The following is a 25,593-nucleotide window of genomic DNA, read 5'->3' as shown; positions in this document are numbered from 1 at the left end:
TCTATGGATTAAAGATTGTGGGTTTAGAACAATAAATTCGTCAAAGGTAAAAAGGCCCACAAATAGTTACTTACAGCTTCCTCTGCTTGGTGTTTGTAGCTCTTCACTTTTAGTTGTAGCTTGTCAATCAGATCCTGCATCCTGGCCAGATTCTTCTTATCTTCTTCTGACTGCATCAAAACACCATTAATTGGGTTGACAGTGTAAAAAGGCCTAAAGCATCTCCCACAATACAATAGGTATGGGTGACATATATATTATTTTAGAAACGTATAGTTCAAAATACAAACAAGCCATGTTGTGATTGACCTGTGTACAGATGAGAAAAATTTCTATGCGTTGATTGAAGATGTATGTAAGCCTGGAGGCTGAGGACTAAAAGAGAGTACCCTCCCCATTTATGTATATATATGTAAAGATAGATACATATAAACACAGATGTATATGTGCACACACTTTCAGAGGTATACATGTACATACATACACAGAGAGTTCCTCGTGCAGGGGTGAGGAGCACTCTTGTCATTGTAAAGTGTGCCATTATTTCATGAAACAGATTTATGGGGTGGGCCTAAAAATATGTAATTTGCATGTTTGAAAGTCTGGTTTAGAGGTAGTTCTGTCCATGTTTAAGCTGTCACAGTCTATAAGAAGAAGGACCAGCTAATTCTGCCTGTGGACTGTATCCTAAGAAAACAACCTTCAGCCTCAGCATACAAAAGTTGAAGTAAAACAACAGGTAGGAGGCTAAATAATCTCCTAAAGCAGATGGATGGGATTATCTTATTAGGAATGCTGTTGAAAGCAAAAGGATTGGTGCTCTGCGCCGAAGACCTTTTTGAAAGGCAAGCAGCGACAGCAGCTGTGAGCAAACTGGTGGGAGGCTCAAGACTGGAGCGTGCTGCTCAGCAATAGGTGACAGAGCCCTGGGACCGGGTAACCCTACACTGAACGGTGCGTTAGAGCCAACGGAATCCTGCTGGCTCTTTTTAGCAACACCAGCACAGCTGAGAGGCAGCTGGGCTCTTTCTTCTCTTGCAGCGAGGATAGTCATGTAAGCCTGCTCCATATTAATACTGTGCTAAAACCGTCCAAATCCCAACAGCAGAGGCTTTCTGACATTAGTCACAATGAATCAGGCAAGATGATGGTAGCCCTCAGGAGATGTTCCTCCTATCCCTAAAGCTTCATGCTATCAGAAAGCTCTAGGCAATGCCATCCTTCATCCTTCGCTGAAACACTGAGGCAACTTAAGACACTGTTTGGGAGAACACATTTCTTTGCAGTGACCTAGTGGCTACTACAGTCCTCAGCATACTTGGTAAGTCAGCTCTTTTATGCGTCTCTCAAACTTGCGGGCTCCCTTTTGGGCATCCGAATTGCGACGGAGTTCAGACTCAAGTTCATTCTCCAGCTCACGAACCTGCAAAACCAAGGAAAACCCTTGTCATTATTCTACGTATATATAAAGCAGCATATAATTTGGTTCACAGTTCAAGAAATGCTAATTTTCTCAGCATTTGCATAGTGCTGAACTTCAGGAACAGATCAAAATGTCATCTTTCCATTCTGCTTTTTCATAAATGCATTTAAGCTGCACCATCAGTCAAAGGTACAGACATTTGCAAAGGCCAAAAAAGTTTAACTGAAGCAAGCATTGGAGAGGCTTTTGCTGGTTTTAGATGTTCGGGATTTAAAAATTTTTTCTTTTTTAATGAAGGGCTTGGTCATCTGCTGTGCTACAACAGCTCATTGTAGCTGGATGATGAAGGGGAAGCACGCCTCCAAGGACTGCTCACCTGCATTTCGTGAAACAGAGGAAAGCGTTCATAGTATCCCTTATTGGTGTTTACGAACTTATCAGGCAGCCCTAGGGTACCTACTTGGTCCCAGTTCTGTAAGCAGGAGACAGTCGTTCGAAGTTGGATCACAAACTTACCCTGGATTCCAGTTTCTGGATCTGCTTCTTGCCACCTTTCAGGGCTATTTGTTCTGCTTCATCCAGTCGCTTCTGGAGGTCTTTAATGGTTTGCTCCATGTTCTTCTTCATTCTCTCTAAGTGAGCACTAGTATCCTGCTCCTTTTTAAGCTCCTCAGCCATCATTGCTGCCTGAAAAACAACCACGTTTTACAGCAGCTCTCTCATGCTATTGGATTATGTCTCAGAAGAAATGATGGAAAATCGATCTTGGGTTATCCCCCCTGTTTGTACCATTTGCTCTATCCAGAGCTCCAGAGAATATCTTGTGTGTGCATATCTTGCATGGACAGAGAAAACGCAAGGACAAGATAGCCTTGGAGGCCTGACGCCTTGTTTTCCTCCCTCTTCTCATGCTGTAATTTGATCTCCCCCCCCTTTTTTTTTAGTATCTGTGTTACATCATGTCCTCATTTATAAAGCCTACAAGTAAGCCTGTGCCACTCATTGCAGACATTTTGCTTAGAACTTTTTCAAAATCTAATCTTGGTGTTTGGAGCTCTTGAAAGGTAGTAGCTTAAAACAACTGGCAGACAAATTTCCCTGCACAGCCATAGACGAGAGCTGCCTGAGCGGCTGGGACAGCAGAGCAGTTTCTGCAGTCTGTGCTGGGATAGGAAGCTCAGTCTCAACATCTTACATAGTCCCTGGCCGTTCTGTAAGGCAGGTAACAAGGGGGCCAGTTAGCTTGTTCCTGCTTTGATGCTTGTGCCTGCCAGCAAGAGCCAGTTACAGATTTTGTACCCATCACTGAGCAGTCATCAGAAGACAGCAGTCACTGCAATCCAGGCTGGAGCTGAATCAAGGACAATCAACATCTGCTCTCTGGCAGGCAGTAACAGTGCTGTCAGCTGAGAAGCAGTAAAGACCATGGTACAGGAATAGCTTTGTCCCAGCACTCCAGACATGTAACGCACAGAAACCTCTAGTTTTTTAGCTTTCATTTTATCTGTTGGTAATGCGATACATCAGCTGAACTCCGAAGACATGGATTTCTCCGTGTCTGTGGGAAATGAAATTATACCTGCCCAAATTATGTCTTCTCTAGAGGAAAAATATACTCCATCTCTCCTCCTGGGATCTTAGGCCTCATGTTTTTCCAGTAGACACATAATTATAGTGTACCTTGTTCAGGATTCAGTAATTTTGTTTCTCACATCAGATTCTATGTACACCAGGAGACCAATTGGCACTAGTTCAGTTTGAAGTGGTTTGGCCAGCCCAGGTGTATGATTTACCTGATTCAAAGGTGAAGTGACCTGAGACTTTGAGGATCAGTGGCAATTGCATTCTTGAGGGAAAAAAATAAACAAACACTAACAAAACAACCAAACCCCAAACATCAGGAAGAGGTCCTTCCCCTCTTTTTACCTCTAGCCTGTTTTATTTTGTAGTTTCATCAGTTACTTCCAGATAACCGTGGAGCGCTTTGTATGTAGGAGCTTTGTAACAAGCACAGAAATGGTGACCTAGGAAATACTTATTTGGTTATCCTAAGACACTGCGGTATTGAAAAGAAGTGAGCAAAGAACCAGCCTACTTACATCTGTGATTGCTTTCTTGGCTTTTTCCTCTGCGTTCCGGCACTCCTGGATTGATTCCTCCACTTCATTCTGCATCTGGGAAATGTCACCCTCCAGCTTCTTCTTTTGATTGATCAGGCTTGTGTTCTTTTATTTTTAGGAACAGTGGAAAAGGAGGAAGAGGGATGATTAGAGATACAACTTCTATAAATACCGTAGCACACCATGGCTTACTGATTTTTGCAACTCCTGGGTTACACAGAGCAATATTTGGGAAGGGAGACCCAGGTACATGATAATGGCTGGCCTTTACTACATAGCTTAGCTTCAGATTGAGGAAATATTAAAAATACTCTCAAAGCTGTAAATATTCAGGGTTTTGTTTAGATGAAATAATAAGCAAGAGGCTGAAATAGAAGAATAAGCCAGTTCATTTTTGAAAACTAACGATCCATAATCAGTCAACATGGTGATTAAAACAGAAGCCCCATGGCATCATGGGCTGGAGGAAACATTGTAAAACATCAGCAACCTGTAGCACATTTTCATTTCCTTCTGACTTAATTATTTGGTGAAGAGAAGCTTTGGTTTCGTAGCAAAAATGCTGGTGAGTCAGGACATGCCCCTCCATGGCCCTGTCAAAACTGCAGTGTCCATCGTGACAAAGTCCAAAGGCCTGTATTAATGAAGACCTGTAACGGTAGAGAACACTTTGCTGCGGGGTAGTTTCCTGCCCTGCACAGTACACCTACTGTTAGAACCCAGCCTCTGTGGGTTTCATTGCTGAATAACTTCAATGCCCTGAAGCAACGCCACTCCAAAGACATGCCGCACCATCCCAGCCACAGCTTAACTACAGCAGGAAACTGGTTTTACAGCACAGAATGAGGAAAGAAATAAAATTTACTGTTGTTATCTTCCATCATCACTTTTTTCTGGAAACTGTTTAAGGCAGTTGGATGAATCACCAATTCCAGCTAACTTGAAGGGAGTGAAGTGGCATATCTACAGAGTGACTTACCTCCTCTCCCTCATTTTCTCCCCTGAAGGAGGGCAAGGTGTGTCTGAGTTATGACAGCCATGGACAAACAGTGTCAGTGCTTAATAGGTGGGTCTCAGTTTAACCCAGTGAGGGAAAGAGCACAGAAAAAGCCAACCTGTGTGTGAAGCAGGTTCACACGTTCAGTGGCTTCCAGCAGTTCATGTTCTGCCAGCTTCCTCGCCCGTTCCGTCTGGTCCAGCAAAGCCCTCAGCTCATCCAGCTCTGACTGGAGAAGATTGTTCCTCCTGTCAGAGACTGCCAGCTGCTCTTTCAGATCTTCATTCAAGTGTCCCGAGTCATCCAGCTGCACCTGAAGCTCCTATAATGAAACAGATGTTTGGGTTTTTCACCAGTGCAACTCCATTTCAAGTTGCTGTACTTACATAAGAGGATGCCAGATTGCAGAGGTTCATAGAATCATTAAGGTAGAAAAAGACCTCTAAGATCATCAAGTCGAACCATCAACCCAACACCACCATACCTACTAAACCACATCCCAAAGCGCCATGTCTATGTGTTTTTTGAACACCTCCAGGGATGGTGACTCCACCACTTCCCTGGTTGTATGGGGCCCACCTCAATAATTTCAGTGCTTCTTTATTGGAGAAAGGCTTCCTCCACACTGCAGCCTGAATAGGTTTTGTGCTACGTGGTGCGCAACAGGGGAAAACCCTGTGTGTTCAAATCTGTCAGAGCTGGCGGTTCTGCCTGAGGCAGAACTAGCTGCTTAGTTGTGGGAGAGGTGATGACTTAAGAAGTAATGTGGGGTTTTTTTTAAGCTATTACAAATTCTGAAGCAAACAACCAAGCTGAATAAACACACACTCACTGTACTCCAGCCAACTGACTTGCTCTCCACTTTTAAAGGACTTGCAAGCTCACAAGAAGACCACAGATTTTCCGTTCTTCGTACTGTAACTTTCTGCCCCTGCAGGAGGCTGTAGCCAGCCAGGGTTTTATGACTGGATCTCACCCAGCTTGTATGCAAGTCTTGGAAGAAATCCATATTTTGATATTCTCTTACACTAGACGCGATCACTAAGGGTTTTCCCTGCACATCACTGGGAGTAGCTTCTCTCTTAATTACCCTCACCACTGCTGTTTTGCTCTGTGCTCATGAAACGTAGCCCGCACCTACCACTGGGTGCTTGGGACTGGCAGCTCTCAGAGTACCTTTATTTGTGTCTGCAAGACACGTGCTGACTTTGTTGCTTCTGCAGCATGCCTGTTAGCATGGCTGAGCTGGATCTCCATCTCGTTGAGGTCCCCTTCCATCTTCTTCTTGAGCCGGATGGCCTCATTTCTGCTCCGGGCTTCAGAATCGAGAGTAGACTGCAGTGAATCTATGGAGCGTTGCTGATTTCTCCTGATTATGGAATAATGTAAAAAGAAGGTGAAGGGTGAATGTAGTAATTTTCCTCTCTGCACAGGAACGTTAGAACTACATGCAACAGTGTCTCATTTCCAGAAATAGTAGATTTCTGAATGACACACATAGCACAGTTTTCTAGTGCCTCAATGCCATCTAACTGGATGGTGCACTTCCTGATCTGTGACCACCAATAACACCCTTCTGCGTTTCCTTTGGCAATACTGGAGCAAGGAGTTCTCTCAGATCTCTTGTAAACTCTAGCAAGTACAGGTTTGAACCTAACAAGAAGCACTTCAAGCTTAGCAGTCACTCACCAAGATATTTACTGAATCATTTACTGGCATGTTTTATACCTCAGCCTTTTTATGAAGGCATTAGTGGAGAGGATTAATCAAACTGAAGGTAGGCAGCTACATTCCAAGCTAATTACTCTGGGCACTCTCTATAGTAAATGGAGTGTGTAAGCTACAATTTATTGTGTCTTAAAGTAGATGTTGAAACACATTTCTTATGCTCAATTATAGGGGGAATAATTCAGGAATTTAAATCTGTGTTATGAACATCTAAAGTTAGAAGAGATTAAGCCCACCTTAATTAACAGCATGGTCCCCGTGTGAAAGGCAGCTTAGTGCCAATTTAAAGATCACAAAGCAGATACAGACAGGTGGTTAATTTTCTTGACTCTATAACAGTGAAGTCCTACAATGACAGTTTTGCTCTCTTACAAGGAGAAGGTAACTCAAAGCACAGAATATTACTCACACAAGGAAACATTTATCTCACTGCTGGCCAAGTTCTGCTGAAAGTGTAGGAGTTTTGGGAAATCACCGAGTCAACAAGGAAAACCTTGAGGGCCTTATTGCTTCAGCAAGGTGTTGAACTCTGCCCTAGATGCCCAGGGAACAGCACAGCATGTCTGCTGAACAACTTAGCAGCGAAACACTCATAAGGAGGTTGAGACAGAAGGCACTGATTAGATAGCTTGTCTCAAGATCTCTGTAATCCAGACATCTGCAGCATATCAGCAGATAGTATCTGAAAAGTCCAAAACATTCTTGGTTTTGAAACGATTAATGTATCATTCCTTATACCTAGGCTGGCCAAGATGGGCCTTGGACTTCCCCTTTCCTACGCTTTAGCCTCCCAACAAACGACGACATGGTTCCTGGATTAATAGCACTGTAACACTGACTAATTCAAGGCCAGAGTTTTCTGAAGGACTGCACACACACACATTGCTGAAAATCTGGCCCAGCATAGCATCATTTTAAGAAAGTTACTCTTCATCCTAGCATTTGTGCTGGGTGGGAGGGGAGCCACAGAAGATATCATCCTCCTGTCATCTAATTGCTTTCCATTTTTCCTGTTTATCCCTTTCACCTTCAAGCTCCTCTCCTTTTATGTTCATACTTTATGAACCTCTGCAATTCTCACTGCTTACCCACACGGTGTACACATAACGACAATCTCCTCACATCCTCCCACAACCAGTGTAGCTATAACTACATAAAATAACTAATTGCTTTCCATTTTTCCTGTTTATCCCTTTCACCTGCAAGCTCCTTTCATTTTATGTTCATGCTTTCTGATCCTCTGCAATTCTCACTGCTTACCCACATGGTGTACACATAACGACAATCTCCTCACATCCTCCTGCAACCAGTGTAGCTATAACTGCATAAACTAACTGAATGCAGAGGTAAAGATTGCCTTCAGATAGCATGGGTTTGAGCACCACTGAGGCAGTATTGCTGATTTTTCCTGTGGCTCCCCTTGGGAGGCAGCCATCCTAGAGGATTAGGAGAATGCAGCTCCATACTGTAAACTTACAGGCTTAGCAGCCCTTGGTCTGCTGTGACTTTGGTTGTGCCAGTCAACTGTGTTACAGCTGCCATGTGATATGTATGATGGGCTCATGTGTATGCTGGCAGAGACTGAACTGACAGGAATATTTGAACTAAGAAATGGTAATGTGGTATGACTACCCTTTGCCAAATGATCAGAGCTGTTTTGGTTTCTGGTACAGACAGTATCTCCTTGTGCTGGCACAACTAGATGTGGTGCATTTGACTGGCTTGGGTCTTGAGAATATTTCTGGTCTTCTGAGATTTTCCCCTTAAAAAAAACATCTTGTTTCCTGCACAGTACCTTATATTTTCCATTTCTTCATCCTTTTCTGTCAGTTTCCTTTCAAAGTCTGCTTTAAGCTGAGAAAGTTCAAGCTGAAAACGAAGGGTCTTGCTTTCTTCATGCTCCAAAGCTCCCTGAAATAGAAAGCACCAGAGCTTGCAGGCCAGGAGCTGCTATTTTTTTTTAAATCACAAACCACTGCATAAAGATGATCCCATCACACTTTTCTTCCCATTCCCAATAGCACTGTTTCCTCCCTGTCTCTCTCTCTAGGCGAGGACATGAGCAGCTTCTATGGCAAAACAATGTGTTTATTTGCCTTCTAATGCAACTTGGCAGCTGGAAAACTGAGCAGCAAGCTCCTCAGAGGACAAATTGTCAAGCAGACCGTGGCTCAAAAAAAAAATCTTAGGCCCTGCCTGCATGGTTTTGATATCAGGAGACGTTCCCCACTCTGCACCCCTGTACAGACACCCTCTGGAAATTCATGGGCTTGTAAGGGATAGGCAAAAGCTAAAGCAAGATAATTTTTGGGAGGGTGAAGGGGTCCACACATTCACCAGCTCACAAAGATCTCTCCAAATCATGAAGTGTTGAAAGCCTCCCATTAGACAATCTTATTAGGCAATATGACTTCAAGGAAAGAAATCACAGACATCAGCTCTATATGACAAAATGCAAAAATACTCTGTCTGCGCTTTCCAAGTAACATGAAGACAACTCTAAGAAACAAAGGAGATTTGTTCTTATGTCTTTACCCTTACATTTCTCTGATATGGAAGTCAAGAACTAAGCTGACAACAGCCCGTAGTGAAATAACAGGGCCTCTGACTTCCAGGTCTTGCATGAACCAAGTTTGGTGGCATTCTGACTCCCTGCTGCTCGCATTGAACAGGGAAGGGAAACAGAACTGAACACCATGTATTTTGGAAGTGGTCCCTGAAGGGTAGAATTGCACAGGCTTAGCTATGCTTCCCATGAGAGATGATAGAAACACAATGGAGGTTCTGAAGACAAAGCTGTACAAAATCTTTGCTAATCTCCAGCCATCATGCAGCAGCTACAGGTCAATTGAATGCACACTTCACGCCAAGGAGCCACAATGTATTAATGGGAACAGCACACAGGAGTTCTGTGTCACCAGTGGTGACTGCTGGAGATCCAAACTCACAAGCAAGGCAAAAAATCTGCATTAACCCATTTCTTTCACAATTAAAATACATCACCACTTTACTTTCATTAGTTCCTAATTTCACTGAGCTTTAGGAAGATGTTCCACACAGTCCAGGAAAGTAAAGCGTGCCCCTTAGATCCCTCAAGAACTGATGTATTCTTTCTAGTGTGAGAAGTTTATTGACAGAGCATGTAATCACTCTCCACATCTCAGAGCTGTGGAAGAAAGACATGCTCTTTCCTCTGCTCTTATCATGACACCTGTTTGTTTGGCTGTGAAATCCCTGCAAAGTGTAAAGCATCCTGTAACAGACAAAAGAAGTTTCACAGCATTGAAGGTATTAACGGATCCCTGTCACTGGGTGATGTTCATTTTAGCAGATATTATTTAGAGTACAATTCAAAAGAAATGCAGCCTTCACTAAAAATCCCTTGCTATGTTCTGCGTTACTTCTAGCCAGCAACACCTAGACCACTTCCTAGCTCTGCAATGCACCACACTCCCCAAAAACCTGACAACCCAGCCCTATGAGTGAAAAACCGGGATTTCCAGTCAGCTTGTTCATTTGTTTCTGGAAACGGGGATGAGGCATCCCTCTTGGGTACGTGCATACTTGTCGCTGTCGAAATTAATGCAGTGATGCTAAGTGTCTTTACCAAACTTGTATAGGAGTCAAAGATTTTTTTAAATGGTCTGTTTTCATTTGGTTTCTGAGACTGCTGCCATTTTTTTTAAGCGGGCTGCAGTATGCAACACAATATCTAAGACCTTATAAAATTTAGAGTCATCAGGAGGCTTATCTTCTTATTCTCAAAAACAAGAAATGGTGACTTTGCTGTTGGGAACTAAACACTAGAAATACCTGATAAAATAGTATAAGACCATAATTCTGAGCAGATCCTGCTTCCTGAAAGACTGAAATATTCTATGCTGAAGTGAGTGAGAAGGGCTGGATTTTCAGGATGTGGGCAGAAGATTTCTGAGCTTCCTGAAAGGGGAAAAAAGAAACCAACCCAACAACAAAAACCCAAAATCTACAAGGCACCTCCTTTGAAAGGGCCTGCATTTGAGTATCTTAGAGCTGACATCTCCAGAAGTTACCAGTCACTCTTGAAAACACTGGCTAGCAAGCCCAGAGGAGCTGGCTGCGGAGAGGTTGTACTTGCTAACAATCAGCACATTGGCTGTGTTGCTGAGAGGATGAAAAAGGAAGGAAAATCATGATAAAGCCACGCTTTTCTTTACCTTTGAGCTTCCTTTGCTTACCTCTGCTTCTTCCAGAGCCAGCTGAACTTCTGACTTCTCTTGTTCAACCTGTTTCTTGATTTTTTCTATTTCATGGAGGTTCTTGTTTCCTTCGCTAATCTGATTGGTCAGATCAGAAATCTCCTCTGAATCAAAAAAGGACAAATGGATTTAGCAATCAGAGTGTCCCAAAGATAATGCAATTCTTGGAGCATGAATACAGGACCTGTACCTCAAACTACTACCGCAAGGGCTTGTCTCTACACAAGCGCTGCCTTGCTTTCAATTGCAGCAGCTTCTTTTACCTGACCAACTTGAAGGCACAGACTTTCTTGTAAAAGCTTTTTGAAGCGGTCATAGCAGTTTAGTTTTTATCTGCGATCTGCAGGCTAGCACCACTGTGCTCTACTTTGGGAGCTGTGTAAGCTTCATCTGCTGCACCTCTGCCATCTTTCTTGTTCCTCCCCAGAGACTGGCACCGCTGCCAGTGAGCTCCATTGACAAATGAGCAAAGGGAAACCTGCTCTCCTCTGGCCATACCAATTTCTACATTTAAGACATTCATTGTCAGCATCAGTCAGCGTGTCCAGACACATCAGAAAGCTAGTCTCAAGGATGAGAGAAATGCCTTTCCTTCCAGCTGTCCACTGGTGTGGCTCTCACACTGGATGTGGGCCCTGAATGAAGCCTACCTTGGAGGTTCTTGTTTTCCCTTTTCAGCGTCTCCAGATGGTCTAGCGTCTCCTCGTAGGCATTCTTCAGCTTGAAGAGTTCGGTACTGAGGCCACGGGCCTCCTTCTGGGAAGCCTCCAGCTCAGCCTGTGACTCTTCGTACTTCTGCTTCCAGTCATTGATGATCTTGTCAAACCCACGCTGCTTCTTGTCCAGGGAGGCAGCTGCCGAGTTGGCCTTCTCCAGGTCGATCATCATGTCTTCCAGCTCGTTCTGCAGCCTGTGCTTTGTCTTTTCCAGAGAAGAGCACTTGGCATTAGCTGCCTCAATTGCTTCCTCAGCTTCTTGCAGGCGAGCAGCAAGCTTCTTCCTAACAGGTGGGAAGAGACAGTAAAATAACCGAATGCCACCACTGCCATGTTATCCAGAAAAACTGACACCAAAGCAGCATCTCAATAAATCAGTTTTGAAAGGAAGGGGAAATCAAGCTTATAGAGAGAAGGGACTGTGATAGGCAAAAAACCAGCTTAAAGTATGGATGCTGACATGTGGCAGATAATTTTGTGCATGTGTGTGCGTAAATATTTGAAACTGAACTTTTGAACTCTCAAGCAGCAGCTTGTTACTTGCTAGCGGTAACCAGTATGGGCTGGTTGTAAATTTTGATAGGACCCGGTCTAAATGAAAATGTCATGTTCCTCCAATGAAGAGATATGAAACAGAACCACCCGTTACGAGGCTGGTCACACCTTGGGCTTTTGCCATAGCCTATTTAGATTGGGAAAACAGGGGGCTGGGAGTCCCAGCAAGAAGAGATCCTGGAAAGAAAGGACAGCCCAGACAGAAGAACATGAAGATGCTAGATGGAGTAAATATACTGGAAGTGGAGGAAGATCCTGAAGATCAGAAATGCGTGGAGGCAGATGCTGGAGGCGCTTAGAGACCTTGCCCAATAAAGCCCAAGACTGTTAACTGGGAGCAGCTGCACAGCACAAGCCAACATGGCTTGCTGCCCTACCTTCCCATGGCAGCCATCATCTCCCTGCTAGGAAGGGAAGTCAAGACTGAGGGAACTTAGCACTGGGCTGGGGCAAAGCAGGAGAGTGTGTGAGATAACCAAATAGGGTAATCTAATCTTCTAAGTTCTTAAATAAACCCCAGTATCCACGTACACTACCCCATGGGCAAGGATTCCACAGAAACATTGACCTGCTCAAGCAATGAAAAGAACAGAAGAAGGACATCCACAAATGACAGCAATGAGCCAGAAGGATTTTTCCAGCCAGGTTGCCCTGTTTCCTTAGTGCTATAACAAGTCCCAGGGAGCACAATTCTGCCAGCCAAGGGCACAATGAAGCCCACATAACCCACTCACTTGGCATCTTCCAGTTCCTCAGTTCTCTGAATGGCGTCCGTCTCATACTTTGTTCTCCACTGTGCCACTTCTGCATTTCCCTTGGAGAGAGCCCGCTGCAGCTCTGCCTTGGCTTCTTGTTCCTCCTCATACTGCTCCCTCAAGAGATCACAGTCATGCCTGGCCGCTTGTAGGGCGTGAGCCAGGGCATTTTTGGACTGCAGGGATAGAAAGGCACAGCATTGAAGGGTTACCTACAGCAAAACCCAAACGAAGAGCCCCTAGAAATTCAAATGGAGGCTTAAGCCTTTTTTTTCATTTTTGCCTCTGGCTGTGACAGTCCAGGTCAAGTGAAGTAAGAAGTGTTTGAAGTCATCTGTAACTGGTGTCATGCTGAAGAAGATGTCAAGACTGATGATAATCTATATAACCTTTGGAGAAGCATCCAAACTTTTAAGATGTGAGGTCTGAGATTTTGTCTATCCTACTGGCTAAGTTTTATTTAACAATTATGGAAGATGATTATTTTCCCAAACTCTTCTTCTGTGACTTGCCTCAGTCTGGGGCAATTACAAGAAGCATTCTCACTCCTATGTCTCGTTTCAGCTTTTATCCAGGCTACAAATGATCATGAACAGTTTTCCACATTCCATCTCAATGAATGGGACACAGTCAAAGCATTACCTTGGTTTCCTCTTCTAGCTGTCTCCTAAGTTCTTCAATCTGTTGTGTAAATGATGTTTTCCCCCGGGACAGCTGACTTATCAGTGACTCCTTCTCTTCAAGTTGTCTTATAAATTCACCTGCCACACAATTTAACCAAAAAAAGGTAAGATAATGAAATAATACAGTACCAGCCAAAATCAAAGTCCTACCTGTGCAATTCTGCTGAGGAAAATAGCCAACAATGATTACAGCTGACCTTTTGTGAAGCTTCTGCCAAAACTGTAACCATCAGACACTTCATTAGGATAGTTTTCCTTAGTTTTTTGTTCGTTTGTTTGGCGCTTTTTTTGGTGGGTTTTGTGGTTTGGGATTTTTTAATTATTTTTCTGTACTGCCAATACTTTGATTCATTAATTTTAGTTCAGTTCATGGATCAGACTAAACTGATGCTTACTTTCACGTGCAGTTGTAGCTGGTTTTGTTTATACTTTTCTTCACTACTTTACATTGCTTTTCCGCAGACAACTTCTCAAAGGGCTGCAAAGCACCCTGAGAACATCAGAAAGACCAGCATATGGAACAGAGGGATACATAAGGAAAACTTCATTTATCACAAGAAGCGCATCGCTGCAGTCTTGAAACTGTAGCCTAGTAGGAGCACATAGAACTAACAAGAAAACACACAGGGAATGAAAAATATGTCTTTGAAAATACACAGAACAGTGGTATCTGATGAGGATGCAGAGAATAAATAGTACTACTCTGCCTGAAAAGGTAGCGAGCACTAAGAGGATATTTGGTATTTTTGGTTGGATATGAGCGTCTTTTAGAATGCAATGCCCGAGGTCATGCTGGTGAAGATGGTATTCACTCAGACAGCAGTAGTATGCCAACTCCTTCATCTTCCCTCTAGCATTTCAAGATGGATGTACACGTCCTTGTTCCTGAAACTGGGTACCTAGCCAGTACATCCATTTCAGCTCATAAGGTGGTATCACAGCATGCTGGTAAATAGAGTTACAGGTTTGTTTTAAAAGCCAATCCAAGGCAAGGTCCCCCCCACCAAGGTTATAAAAATATTGAAGACAGGAATGTCAAAAGATGCAAAGCTGCTGCTCCATTCAGCAATCCTAATCTAGCCACCTTCAGAGCAGATTCCATTGCACAATACATCTCACCTAAGAAGTGCTGACACACACCTGACAAATTACTGGGAAACAGTCTATCTGGGCTGAACATACACATACCATTCTCGCTCTGGAGTTTTGCCTTGTGAGTAGTGAGGTCATTCATGACGCGAGTCATTTCATCCAGTTTCGTTTTTGTCTCATTCAGATGGTCTTCATAAGTGCGACAAAGCTTTTCTGCATTCGCCTAAGGGGAATCAGGAGACAAGACAAAGCTGTGGCCTCCAGGCAGCCATTTGGAAGCTGTAGCCTTTCAAATGTATCCTTTTTTTTGTTTGTCTTTCAGAGAAATGTCAGGCAAACACAAATCCTACAGCAGCAGAGCAGGCAATAGTAGCCCTGTGTGTACAGTCCCAGGCCAGGAGTCTACCCATCAGACCACCTTCCCCATCTGCTTTCCCTGAACTGCATTCTGAATGGAAGCACCAGCGTAAAAAGACTCGGCAAGAACTTCAAAAGTAATAACATGCCTATGAATTTCAGGCATAGCCTCCTCATAATTGCTAGATGTGAAAATCACCTCCAATGAAAATTGCTTTACTGATTCTGCTTTAATTGCTGTTTATCATAAATTGAGTTTGATGACAGCTTTCTAATGCTCAGAATACTGAAACTTCTCTTCTTTACTTGTACTGAAAGAACTCTTTGGAGTGCTCTGAAAGCTACCAAGACTATCTACTCAGGAAACAGAATCCACAATTCAGCCGTAGAAGCAAAAATGCACATGATGGTCATGCAAGCCTTTGCTTTGCACGTCTTGCTAACATGGGTCAAAACTGTACACCAAGGGCAGGATCTGGCAGGATTCTACTTCAGATGGGAGACATCCAGCCTTGGATGGCACCACCCCAGTCATCAGCAGCCTGGGGGAGCACAATTTAAGTGACACAGTTTTGTGCTCTGAGATATATGGATAAAAAATGTGCCTGGGACTGGGGATGCACTATGTGTTTTAGACAGGCTATCTTAATTGCTGTCTCATCTCCAGGTAAGAAAGGTCATACCACCAGCTGGGGAAGAGGGGACACTGTGCACATAAGCACTCTCAGACTGCAAGACACCATCTTCTAAAACACTCCAGCCCTACCTGTTGTCCTGGGAAACCTTCAGGCCAGCCTTAGCTACCCATGACCTTTGGGAGTTCAGAAAGCCAAAGGACCCTTACTTTTCCCTTGACCATCTGCTCCATGTTGGATGACAGATCATCCACTTCCATCTTCAGCTCACTTTTCTCCTTTTCCAGTTTCTGCTTGACTCGCTGCAGGTTGTCCAGTTGCTCCCCCATCTCAGCCACACTGTCTGCATGCTTCTTCCTCAGGGTGGCGGCTGTGGCTTCATAGTGCAGTGTGGCCTCCTCGAGGTCCCGCCGCAGCTTCAGAAACTCTGCCTCACGTTTCTTGTTCATCTCCAGCTGGGCAGCTGTGGCTCCTCCAGCTTCCTCAAGTCGCTCACTTAATTCCTCCAACTCTCGGGCCAAATCTGATCTCTGCTTTTCCACCTTGGCTCGAGCAGCTCTTTCTGCTTCCAACTCCTCTTCCAGTTCTTCTATACGAGCCTACCAAAGAGACACGAGCACCTTTGGGTCACCTTCATGATGATTCCCATCAGAAGACCACGAAGCACCTTACAAATTCTTAAACCCTCTGCCAGCCCACACTTTACAACACAGGTGGAAGAACAGCAGTTATAGGACTTGCGCATTTGTACCAGTAAATCAGATGTTGAGCTAGAGCAAGGATGATAACTCACATCTTTCTCACAGTAGATTGCTCTACAAGCTCTAGTTCAAGACATTTAGGTCAAGTACTTTGACCTTGTATTCATATTACTTCACATTCAGCTGAAGTACGTGAGAGAAGTTACTTCATAGTAGGAGTAGCAGCAACAAATTGTCATTGAAGTGGAGTCTTTGTTCCCATTTTAAGAGCTCTGTGACTGAAGTAACTTCTCTCTAGGACTGTTAAGACAAGATTTCAAACATAACTGTAGAATTGCACGAATAACGAATATTCACTGGGAGCAGCCTTTTGTTTTAAAACAGTTATTTTGACCAACTTATGCTTCATGTCCAAGTTACGCAAATGTTCTTTATTTACAAAAAAACAGAGCTGATACTTTGGGTCAAGACATTTTGTTTGGACTGTGCTGACTTTCTTTGGCCTTTTCATTTCTGTCAAAAATTTCCTGTGCGTTTGAGCCCTCCCTCTAAATTTCAGATCCATGCTTATCACTGCTGAACTCCTGCCCAGCATCCACCCTCGACTCCATGGCTTGGCACAATATTATTTGCTTAAAATAAAACACCAGAGCCTTTCTGTCTTGCCTGAAACCACTAGCATTCTGTGGTCATACATCCTGCTACTGGGAAGGAACCACTGTAGAGGAGCATCCTGAGGGGAAAATGGATCAGTCTGGGAAGCTACGGAGTTGCACTGCTTTGGGTCTCAAAGCCGAGCTGCAGCTAGCTATGAAAAGTCTCTGTGAAGCCCTTCAGTGAGGCACAAAGATAAACTCATCCTAATGTATGTGAGAAAGAACCAAGCTGACCTGAAGTTCCTTGATCTTCTTCTGCAGCTGCATCACTATAGCTTGTTCATCTTCTATCTTGGAATTCAGCTGGCTCATTTCAAATTCTTTCCTGCCATGGAAAGGAAAGTTCTACTGTGACAATTTTCCCTGTAGCTTCAAGTTAGGCTTTTGCGATTCTTAAAGAGTTGTTCAATAAAAATTCTAACGTATCTAAAAATGAAAGCAATCCTCAGGTACTGCTATTTGCACAAAAACATATCTTCTTCTGAGCAGTGGTTTCCAAGTGAAGAGTCTGCATGCATTTGTACAATTATATTTCTGGTTCTTTGTGTCATACAAAAGTAGCATTATTTTTAGACTCGCTGGAAAAATATATTTAACAGTCTGTTCTTTCAATGACACTACCACAGCTTGTTAGGGTGAACAACTTCTTAGAGAATTCCTTCAGCCTTCTCCTCTAAGCAATGAAAAACATAACTAACTTATTTTTTTTTTTAAATGCTGCAAAGTGTAATGAATTCTAATGTTTCAGGTATACCGTGCACAAGAAAGAGTGATTTTCCCTCCCTCCTTGGCTACAAACTCTCTTCTTGTGAAATTTCCTTTTAGCCACTATCAGTGCAGGATGACACACCTGAAGGCTCTGAAATGACAGTGGTAATTTTGCTCCTTTTTTTTGTACAACAGAAACAGTTTCTTACTTCTTTAGCTTTTCTTCCATCTGGAGCTTGTCATTCTCCAAGTCCATGACACTCTCTTGGGTCAGCTTCAAATCCCCTTCCAGTTTGCGCTTTGCCCTTTCTAGATCCATCCTCACTTTCTTCTCTTGTTCAAGTGAGCCCTCAAGCTTTAGGAACAAAGTCATTTATTAAATATATTGACCACAGATGGTTTACAACAGACAGATGTATGCTAAGCCCAGCTTTGTGCTAAGCTCTAGCAAGTGGTGAAGCAAAAGTACTTAAGTTCAAGCATCCTATCTTACATTTTTTGTTTTCTAGCAGCCAGTGGGTGTACGGGCTAAAGAAATACAACATAAGAGCTAGCCCATGCTTTACATTTGTTCAAACATTACAGTTCTCTTAGCAGCAAAGTTTTGTTTGACTTCATGCTAGTTACACTGCAAATGCAAATGGAGTGGATTTTCCCTCATTATCGCACTCCTTTCAAAGGCTGAACTACACAGATAAGTTTTTGTAGCATTCCTGTAATTATACCTTTTGCAAACAGTACAAGGACTGCACTTCTAAATCCCTGATGATTTCTATAAGGACAGGAATGCATTTCAAAGCTTTGAAACATTTCAGACTTGTGAAAACTCTAGTGGTGGACAAACAAGCCTGGGGAAACATGAAGGCAGAGCCAGCTTACATCATCCACTTGCTGTTCCAGTTTCACTTTAGCTTTGCTCAGTGTGTTGACCTTGTCCTCCTCTGCTTGTAAGTCATCCAGAACTTGCTGATGAGCTTCCTGCAAGGACTTTTTCTCCTTAGTAAGTTTGCTGATATTCTCATCAAGAGTTGCCATTTCTTCTGTCAGATTTTTGACCTGTGTGAGAAAGGAAGATGTATTTGTAAGACTTTGACGCAAAGTATTATCACAACCTGGCTGAGATGACTGTCTGTACTGAATTTGTATGCAGCAAGAGATGCAAATAAAGGGTTCTCTCACCCCCCGGCCCCTTGTGGCTTTTTGAGTGAAATTGCCATCAAGGGAGCCAATGTGTGCCAGTTCTTGTTGTGGGTTTAGTACATTCTTTTGAATGTACTACATTATTTTCAGCGTCACTCTCATTGTGGTGGATGCCAGCTTCTGATTCTCTCTGGGAGAAGCAGGAGATGAGCTTTACGTTTACAGGCTCTAATAAAAAGAGCTGGAAGAACTCATGGTTACAGCAGAAAATTGTTTACTTTAAAATGCCCAAACTAGACATACTTCTTTAGCTGAACTGCAGCAAAACCTGCTTCAGAAAGAGGGAAACTTGGGCTCAGAGTTAACGCTTTTTCCCTCGTAAGGTCAAATAACTCCATATATACTCGTCCTTCAGTGTAGCCTGTATAACAGACTGTGTAAAAACATCAGAAGACCAGTAGCTCTTGTCGTAAAGGTAATCCATGCCCAAATTCTTTTGAATACATGGTGAAGGTCTAAAGGTTACCTTGTTTTCAGTAGCATGCTTCTCTTTCTCAACTTTTGCAAGAGTTATTTCAAGATCATCGATATCCTTCTTGAGCTCAGAGCATTCATCTTCCAACTTTCTCTTCTTCGAAGTCAGCTCAGAATTCATCTCTTCCTCGTCCTCAACCCGCTCCGTCAGTTCTTTGACTTTGGCCTCCAGCTGAATCTTGGATTTAATCAACAAGTCGCATCGTTCCTCAGCATCTGCCAGAGTGTCTTGCTCCTGGTGTGGCACAAGCAAGAGGACAACAATGACTGCCTGGCCTTATTTCTTCCTCACTTGTCCCCTTATCCTGTAAGTGGTGACAGAGCCTGATCCAACGCGACAGAGCAGCGTAAGGAAAATTTCCTACTCCTGATTTCAGAAGACAAGACCGACAAGTAATTAACGGAGCAAGATGAGACAATGGTGAGTATGACTAGTTACATATAAGACTACTTCCATATCTAACTGCCACGGACATTGCCTTGGACAGAACCTGTTAAGATTTTCATTGCTTGCCCACCTGGGTATGTGCTAGAACATGAGACTTTCTATCCGCTCTAATTTTTAGCAAGACTCTGATAAGACCAACAGCTTATTTTAACTGAATTGCATTAACACCCTGGTCTGCGAGTCTTTGAGTTTCAAAGAAAATCTAATAAATATATGAATATATGTGTCCACTCACAGCTTGGAGCTGGAGAAGCAAATCATTTTTTTCCTGAACCAAAGAGACTTGCTTTTCTTCAAGTTCCTTTCTCCTGGCTTCAGATTTTTCCAGGGCCTCCTTCAGTTTCAAGAACTCTTCTTTCATATTGGCCATCTCCTTTTCAGTTTCTGCAGACTTCAGAAGAGGTTTAATCTTAAAGAAGAGCTTCATCCAAGGCCAGTTCTTCACAGCCATAAAAGCGCGGATGTTCCACTGAATTACAAGAAGGGCGTCCCTGGTTTAAGAAGAAAACAAACAAAATTCCCTAAAGCTTAGCCTGAATTGAGAAAGTGAGAATTTTTTTCACTCTCAGTCAGGTTTATGGCTTTGTTCTTGATAATATTAGGAACTTGTACTAGGTTCCAAGACAGAGAAGAAACTTTCTCTTGATTTTCGGGGACATGAAAAATTTTCAAATCTCATTTTTACCAGAGCTGCAGGCAACTAATGTACAGTCGCTATTATTTTTATCATACATCCACTTTAAACCTTTAATTTAGGGTTAGCTATACCCTTAGGGACTGTAATAATGGCTCTATTCAACATATAATTAAATGATAATGACTATTATTCACTAAGATTTAAGGGGATGCCCTCATACCTGCGCTCCACTATCTTCTGAAACTCGATCCGCATCAGTCTGCCACGCGCTCTTGCCTGGATCATCGTTAAGATTTTCGCAAGTCTCTCATCCCTCATTTCTTCTAGATGGCCCAAGAGACCAGCCTTGAAGAACACCTGGTACATGCACAGATGTCATTTCAGCTTAACAAATTATTTTTATTCCAGATTTACACAGACCTTATTGAAATCATTCAGAAGAATGGTATTTGTATTGACACATTATGAAGCAAAAGAGTAGAGAGGGCCAAATACCAGTTGCATCAGGGACTGCACTGTACAGTTCCAAAGTTTTTTTAAAACTGTGTCTCATCTCCCCGGTTTTGAATAGGCCAAACTTTTATTGCCACATTTTTATTGCCACATTACTTTTCAGCTGTGGCAGGGTTCAAAGCAGGCGAGCTGAATCACAACTTTCAGCTCTCAGATCCCTGCTAGTGGGATCATGTCATAATTGCACATGGCCTCATTTCAAAAGCTGCAGCTGATCATCTGGTCCATATATGTTTGAGTGTGCCGATATCATATTAAATAAACTGTTGTTTTACTGGGAGGCATGGAGCATCAGCTGCTGCTGTGTCCACCTGTAGTGTTGCTGTAATAAAAGCCTTGTGGGAGCTTGAGCCAGAGAAATAAAATTCCTCTACCACAGCTTAAATTAATATCACTTTGCTGCTATATTGCTGGTTCCTTGTATTATTAATTTTTCATTAATCACCACCACCACAAATTTCATAATGTCCTGTTCTGCAAATTAGATATCAGATCCATCACTCTTATCTTTACATAAGCAGTGATGATCTTTTCTGGTTACCTTGGTGTGTCCGAAACGATATTGGTTATGGTCAACATCTAAAGATGCCAGCAATTTTTCAGCAGCTTTTCTGCTATCCACAAACTTATCCTCTGGGATTGCACCTGGGTTCAGAATGCGGTACCTGTTAATAACAGATAAGCAATTAGGAAAATTGGCATAAATTCTGCTTCCTCCGCCTCCAAAACTTAAAAAAAATTAAAATTAAAAAAATCATGTAGGGTAATTTCCTACTTTGCATCTACACGGACACAAGCAAGAGCAGAATTCTGAACTTGAATGGAATTAAATACCTCAAATAAAAATGAGAAGACATGCTTTGCTTATTTTGACTGATGGGTTAGGACAGGAGAAAATACAGCTCTGCATTACCTTTGTTTAAAGTCAGCATAAAGCACCCTGTTTGGGAAACCTTTACGGCAAATGCGGATGCCTTCCAGGACACCATTACAGCGGAGCTGATGCAAGACAAGGAAAGCATCCATTTCACCTGCGGGGGAAAACAAGGCTAAATTAAATGGCGCTCCTCCACAGGGCTTAATCTTCATTTCACCAAGGGAATTGGACAAGGTGTCATCTCTTGAAAGAGCAAAACCATTGCAAAAGTTAGACAACACAGACAGTATTCAAGTACAATCTGGTGACTTGGAAGTAAGTATTGGAACAACAGAGTTCAAATATACTAAAATTTTAAGACTGCTGTGTTTTCCATACCTGGAGTTTTTGACTCATTGGGGATAATGCATCGTACAAAGTGAGGGGCTGTAGATCTTAGGTTAGTCATCAGCTTATTTAAATTTTCCTAGAACAGATGTAGTAAAAACACAATTAGGTTTAGCAGTTCAGTGGAATTCCAGTCACTTATTTCTTTGATTTATTGGTTGTTAAGTTTAAGGTGATCTCTCTAAGTTGTCTCCAACAAAATCATAAGGTTACCAAAATTATTACAGAGAAACCTGTTCAAATAAACCAAAGTGCAAATTAACTTTATTATAGGAATCCACACCAGTTTTAGCAAAGTTGTAAGAAAACACGTGTTTTACTTATGGCCCCAGAAATGTCAGAAACAAGATGAACAGCAAGCAAGATGCGGTATCACCCTGTGGAGAATTTCTGTAAAGCCAGCCACATTTTTGCCTAGTGACTTCCCCACTCAGTGAGGATAATTCACCTCTCCTGCCTGTTCCTCATAAAAGCTAGGTTTTTGTCCTCCTGGTCAAATGATTTTCCTTTATTGATCTTAATCAAAGACCTCCCAGGCAGGCAGCAAGCTAGCTTGGAAGCTGACCATTCAGTCCCTACCAGTGATCATCAAGCTCTGTGGAAAATTTTTTGTCTAGTAAGCAAAAATAGAGACAGTTAGAGGTGGAATATAATGTCATCAGCACAACTGTTCAAACTGAAAATTTCTCATACACCAGTCAGAACGATAAATGGGACAACCTGAGCTGAGTGCCCAGCAGCCCCTTGTATGCTGGAAAGTGGGTTTCTATTTGTGGATTATTAAATTACTGTCTGAGTGATCCTGCAGCTATCTTTACACTTCTTCAGCTGGTAAGATACAGTTCTCAATTTCCCGTGTTCTGCTTTCATGAGGAGTACCTCCAAACAAGATAAAATGACGTGACTAGTGGGAGATAACTACTTCCTTCCCTACCCGAGGTTTACCTACATTACATGTTCCTCAGTGTTACCCAGAAGAAATTGTACTAATGGTAAAAAGCAGGTCCCATTTTTCCCCAGGGTATTCCTAGTGACAGCTTCCACCAGGAGCACATGCCAGTCGCAGCAGAAGGGAATTACTCAGGAAGAAAGAGGCTATATGACACTCCATTCAACAACTTTTGTTTTCCATGACTGCTCTAACCCTAGGATCCAATTACAAAGAGTAATCAGATGGGGACGAACAAATTACTTGTAATCAGTTCCTGTTCCACAGACATGCATGAATCATTAAGCCACAAAATAAGGGATAAATGTTGCTCACAAGATTTGGTAATACTTTCTTGAACAGAATAGAAAACACTTCATCTCCTGAATGCTCAAAGAAGACAAAATGCAGAGTCCCTCACACAGGTGGCTATAATAACAATACATTAATTTAGCCAAGGGCAATAACACAGGCCTAAAATCAAAATCTGATGTTGGATTTCAATTTTTTTTGGTCCAATACAATCCTTAGCATTCCTCTTCAATTTATTGTCTTAACTCAAACCATCAGGTGGGGAGAGGTAAACAAACCTTGTGCAATGAGGACACTGTTTGAAATGAAGCGCCTTTCTTGCGTTTCTTTTCTCCACCCTGGTCAGCTAGGAAAAAAAAAAAAGAATTAGAGTCTGTATCTCAGTAAAGGGCACAGGCAGGGCACGGGAGACAGACAAACTGTTCTAATAGTGCAGCTCCCTTTGAATGAAAGGCAAAGCTAATGACTTGATGACTCTAATCACTTGTTGTGCAGAAAGTCCATAAATAGAAGTAAGGCACAAAAATAACTTTTAACAAAACACAGTCACTTGTGGTTCATTAAAAAACCTATAGGGTGAGACGATGCAGAAAAGTAATGCTTCGGGAAAATTCGTACTTTACGTTGTACTGTATAGACACTGATTCTCATGTCTGCTGTGCAGACACAACTTGTGCAAGCAACATTTGTCCAGAATAGAGGGAAATGAATATTTATTTTGTAATTTTAGATAGAGTAGCTTTGCATCCCCTGAATTTTGCTTAAAGCTTCAGAGTCAAAATCACTCAGATCCTCCAAAGGAATGCTAGTTTCTGACACGACCTTTACAAAGTTTCGCAGGAGCCAAACATGACCCCAAACTGTGCAGCAATTGCTGTAGCTTTCTAAACACTGGACCATTAGATCATTCCCAGGAGGTCTGGCATTCTGTCACCTGTCAACAACAGTCAACATAAAAGGAGAAGTGAAGAGTGCAACATGCTTGATGCAATTATCCGCAGCCTCTCCCCTTTTGAAAGTGACTCTGCTGAGACTAGAAGAGGCTAATCTGGACAGGCTGTCCTTTTCTCCTGACACTGAGGAAAAGCAAGGGAGTGTTCTGACAGACAGGAATATCCACAGGCAAATAGGCAGTTAGTAACTTGCAAGAATTTGCTAGCGGCAGGATTTTTGTTATCGACATTCAGCTCCGTCTCTTATTCACATTACGAAGTCTGCAGCCTGCTTGCTTCCTCAGAAAGTGCCTTATGATTCATGACAACATCAGCTATAGAAACGAGGTTACGAATAAATAGGCTGTAAGTGATTGCAACTTCAGGACATAAGAGCTACATCTTGTAATGAATGCCAGTCTTATTTACTTAAGATCAATTTTCTGGATGCTTGCTACTTGTATTCTCACAAATAAAACAGTTCTGTGTAATGCACACAGCTTAAATACATTCTCAGACATACATGGATGGGCCTTGTCAAACAATAAAACAACAGCAAGCAAAAAGGAAGACGGGCAATGTGGAATGGTGTTCAGGTACCTTCAGTGTTTACTCGCCACTAACCCAATAAAATACTCCAAAATTGTCACTGAAACTTTGTATTTCTTATTTAATTCAGGGTGGCTAGCAAGGAGGACTGCAGCACGGGAGCCAAGAGCTGCTCTTGTTTGTAGGAATTTATGTACAAATTTTTTTGTGCAACACTTGCCTGCATATCTGAACACTTGCATGCTTAAACTCCCACTGGAGTGTTTACAACACACAGATTTCCTTGCCAAAATTGCTCGAGGGTATTATACATTCAAACTCTCTGAGTTTGTGGCCTCCTCGGTGTAACTGACAAACTCCTACAGGTGCTGTGCCCATTTAAATCATTAGTCACTGCCGCGTTTAGCATTGAGTGAATTGCAGTTGAGAGAATTGTTTTGCTTCTTAAATTCATTCCCAAGCAGACATCCAAGGAACAAAAGAAAACCCACGAGAGCTGATTCTGCTTACCGCTGTCAGCACTAACGTAGCTTTCAAACAAGCTTGCCAGGAGTTTGTTGGATGATTTTTGGAAAATGCCTACTACGGTTTCATTAAGCGGGTCTTTGTTCTTCTCAAGCCACCCAATGATGTTATAGGGAACCTACAGCAAGGCACGGAAAACAAACCAGATGTTGCAAATGTTCCCCCTCAGAGTAGCCAGTACTTCTTCATGCTTGAAGCCAATGACCTTTTGTGAAGTGCTGCTCTCAGAGCAGTACCAGTCACTTGTTTTTTCATCACTCCTCCTCCAATTCTCTGCTTCCTAATTCCCAAACCTCTCTTCCTAATAATTGCCATCTGAATCCTGCAGACTCCTTGTAAACTATCTGGTCCCTACACCTTCTCATGGACTCCATGCAGTTGGCTGTAGAGATACCACACGTCATCAGTGTCCCAGGAACCCTACTAGTAAGTGCTGAACTATAAAAT

General features: G+C 42.6%; 1 protein-coding gene across 1 annotated transcript in view; it reads right to left on the bottom strand.

Moving 5' to 3' along the window:
* Positions 1–25,593, bottom strand: part of MYH15 (myosin heavy chain 15) — a 45,770-nt gene that overhangs the window by 2,172 nt on the left and 18,005 nt on the right. Inside the window, exons 17-40 of the mRNA XM_009939428.2 lie at positions 25,132–25,264; positions 23,419–23,486; positions 21,892–21,979; positions 21,550–21,667; positions 21,178–21,301; positions 20,344–20,480; positions 19,722–19,977; positions 19,031–19,273; positions 18,244–18,420; positions 17,574–17,719; positions 16,891–16,981; positions 15,509–15,898; positions 14,404–14,530; positions 13,175–13,293; positions 12,512–12,708; positions 11,157–11,506; positions 10,486–10,610; positions 8,064–8,179; positions 5,717–5,909; positions 4,659–4,862; positions 3,523–3,648; positions 1,940–2,110; positions 1,319–1,423; positions 75–170 (exon numbers count right to left, since the gene is read on the bottom strand). Of these exons, the coding sequence (XP_009937730.2) occupies positions 75–170; positions 1,319–1,423; positions 1,940–2,110; positions 3,523–3,648; positions 4,659–4,862; positions 5,717–5,909; positions 8,064–8,179; positions 10,486–10,610; positions 11,157–11,506; positions 12,512–12,708; positions 13,175–13,293; positions 14,404–14,530; positions 15,509–15,898; positions 16,891–16,981; positions 17,574–17,719; positions 18,244–18,420; positions 19,031–19,273; positions 19,722–19,977; positions 20,344–20,480; positions 21,178–21,301; positions 21,550–21,667; positions 21,892–21,979; positions 23,419–23,486; positions 25,132–25,264 (3,900 nt within the window). The remainder of the gene's footprint in view (positions 1–74; positions 171–1,318; positions 1,424–1,939; positions 2,111–3,522; positions 3,649–4,658; positions 4,863–5,716; positions 5,910–8,063; positions 8,180–10,485; positions 10,611–11,156; positions 11,507–12,511; positions 12,709–13,174; positions 13,294–14,403; positions 14,531–15,508; positions 15,899–16,890; positions 16,982–17,573; positions 17,720–18,243; positions 18,421–19,030; positions 19,274–19,721; positions 19,978–20,343; positions 20,481–21,177; positions 21,302–21,549; positions 21,668–21,891; positions 21,980–23,418; positions 23,487–25,131; positions 25,265–25,593) is intronic.

Source organism: Opisthocomus hoazin, chromosome 1 (assembly GCF_030867145.1).
Source record: "Opisthocomus hoazin isolate bOpiHoa1 chromosome 1, bOpiHoa1.hap1, whole genome shotgun sequence".
Lineage (NCBI taxonomy): Eukaryota > Metazoa > Chordata > Aves > Opisthocomiformes > Opisthocomidae > Opisthocomus > Opisthocomus hoazin.
Note: the sequence above shows the minus strand (reverse complement) of the source record. Positions and strands in the feature narration are given on the sequence as shown.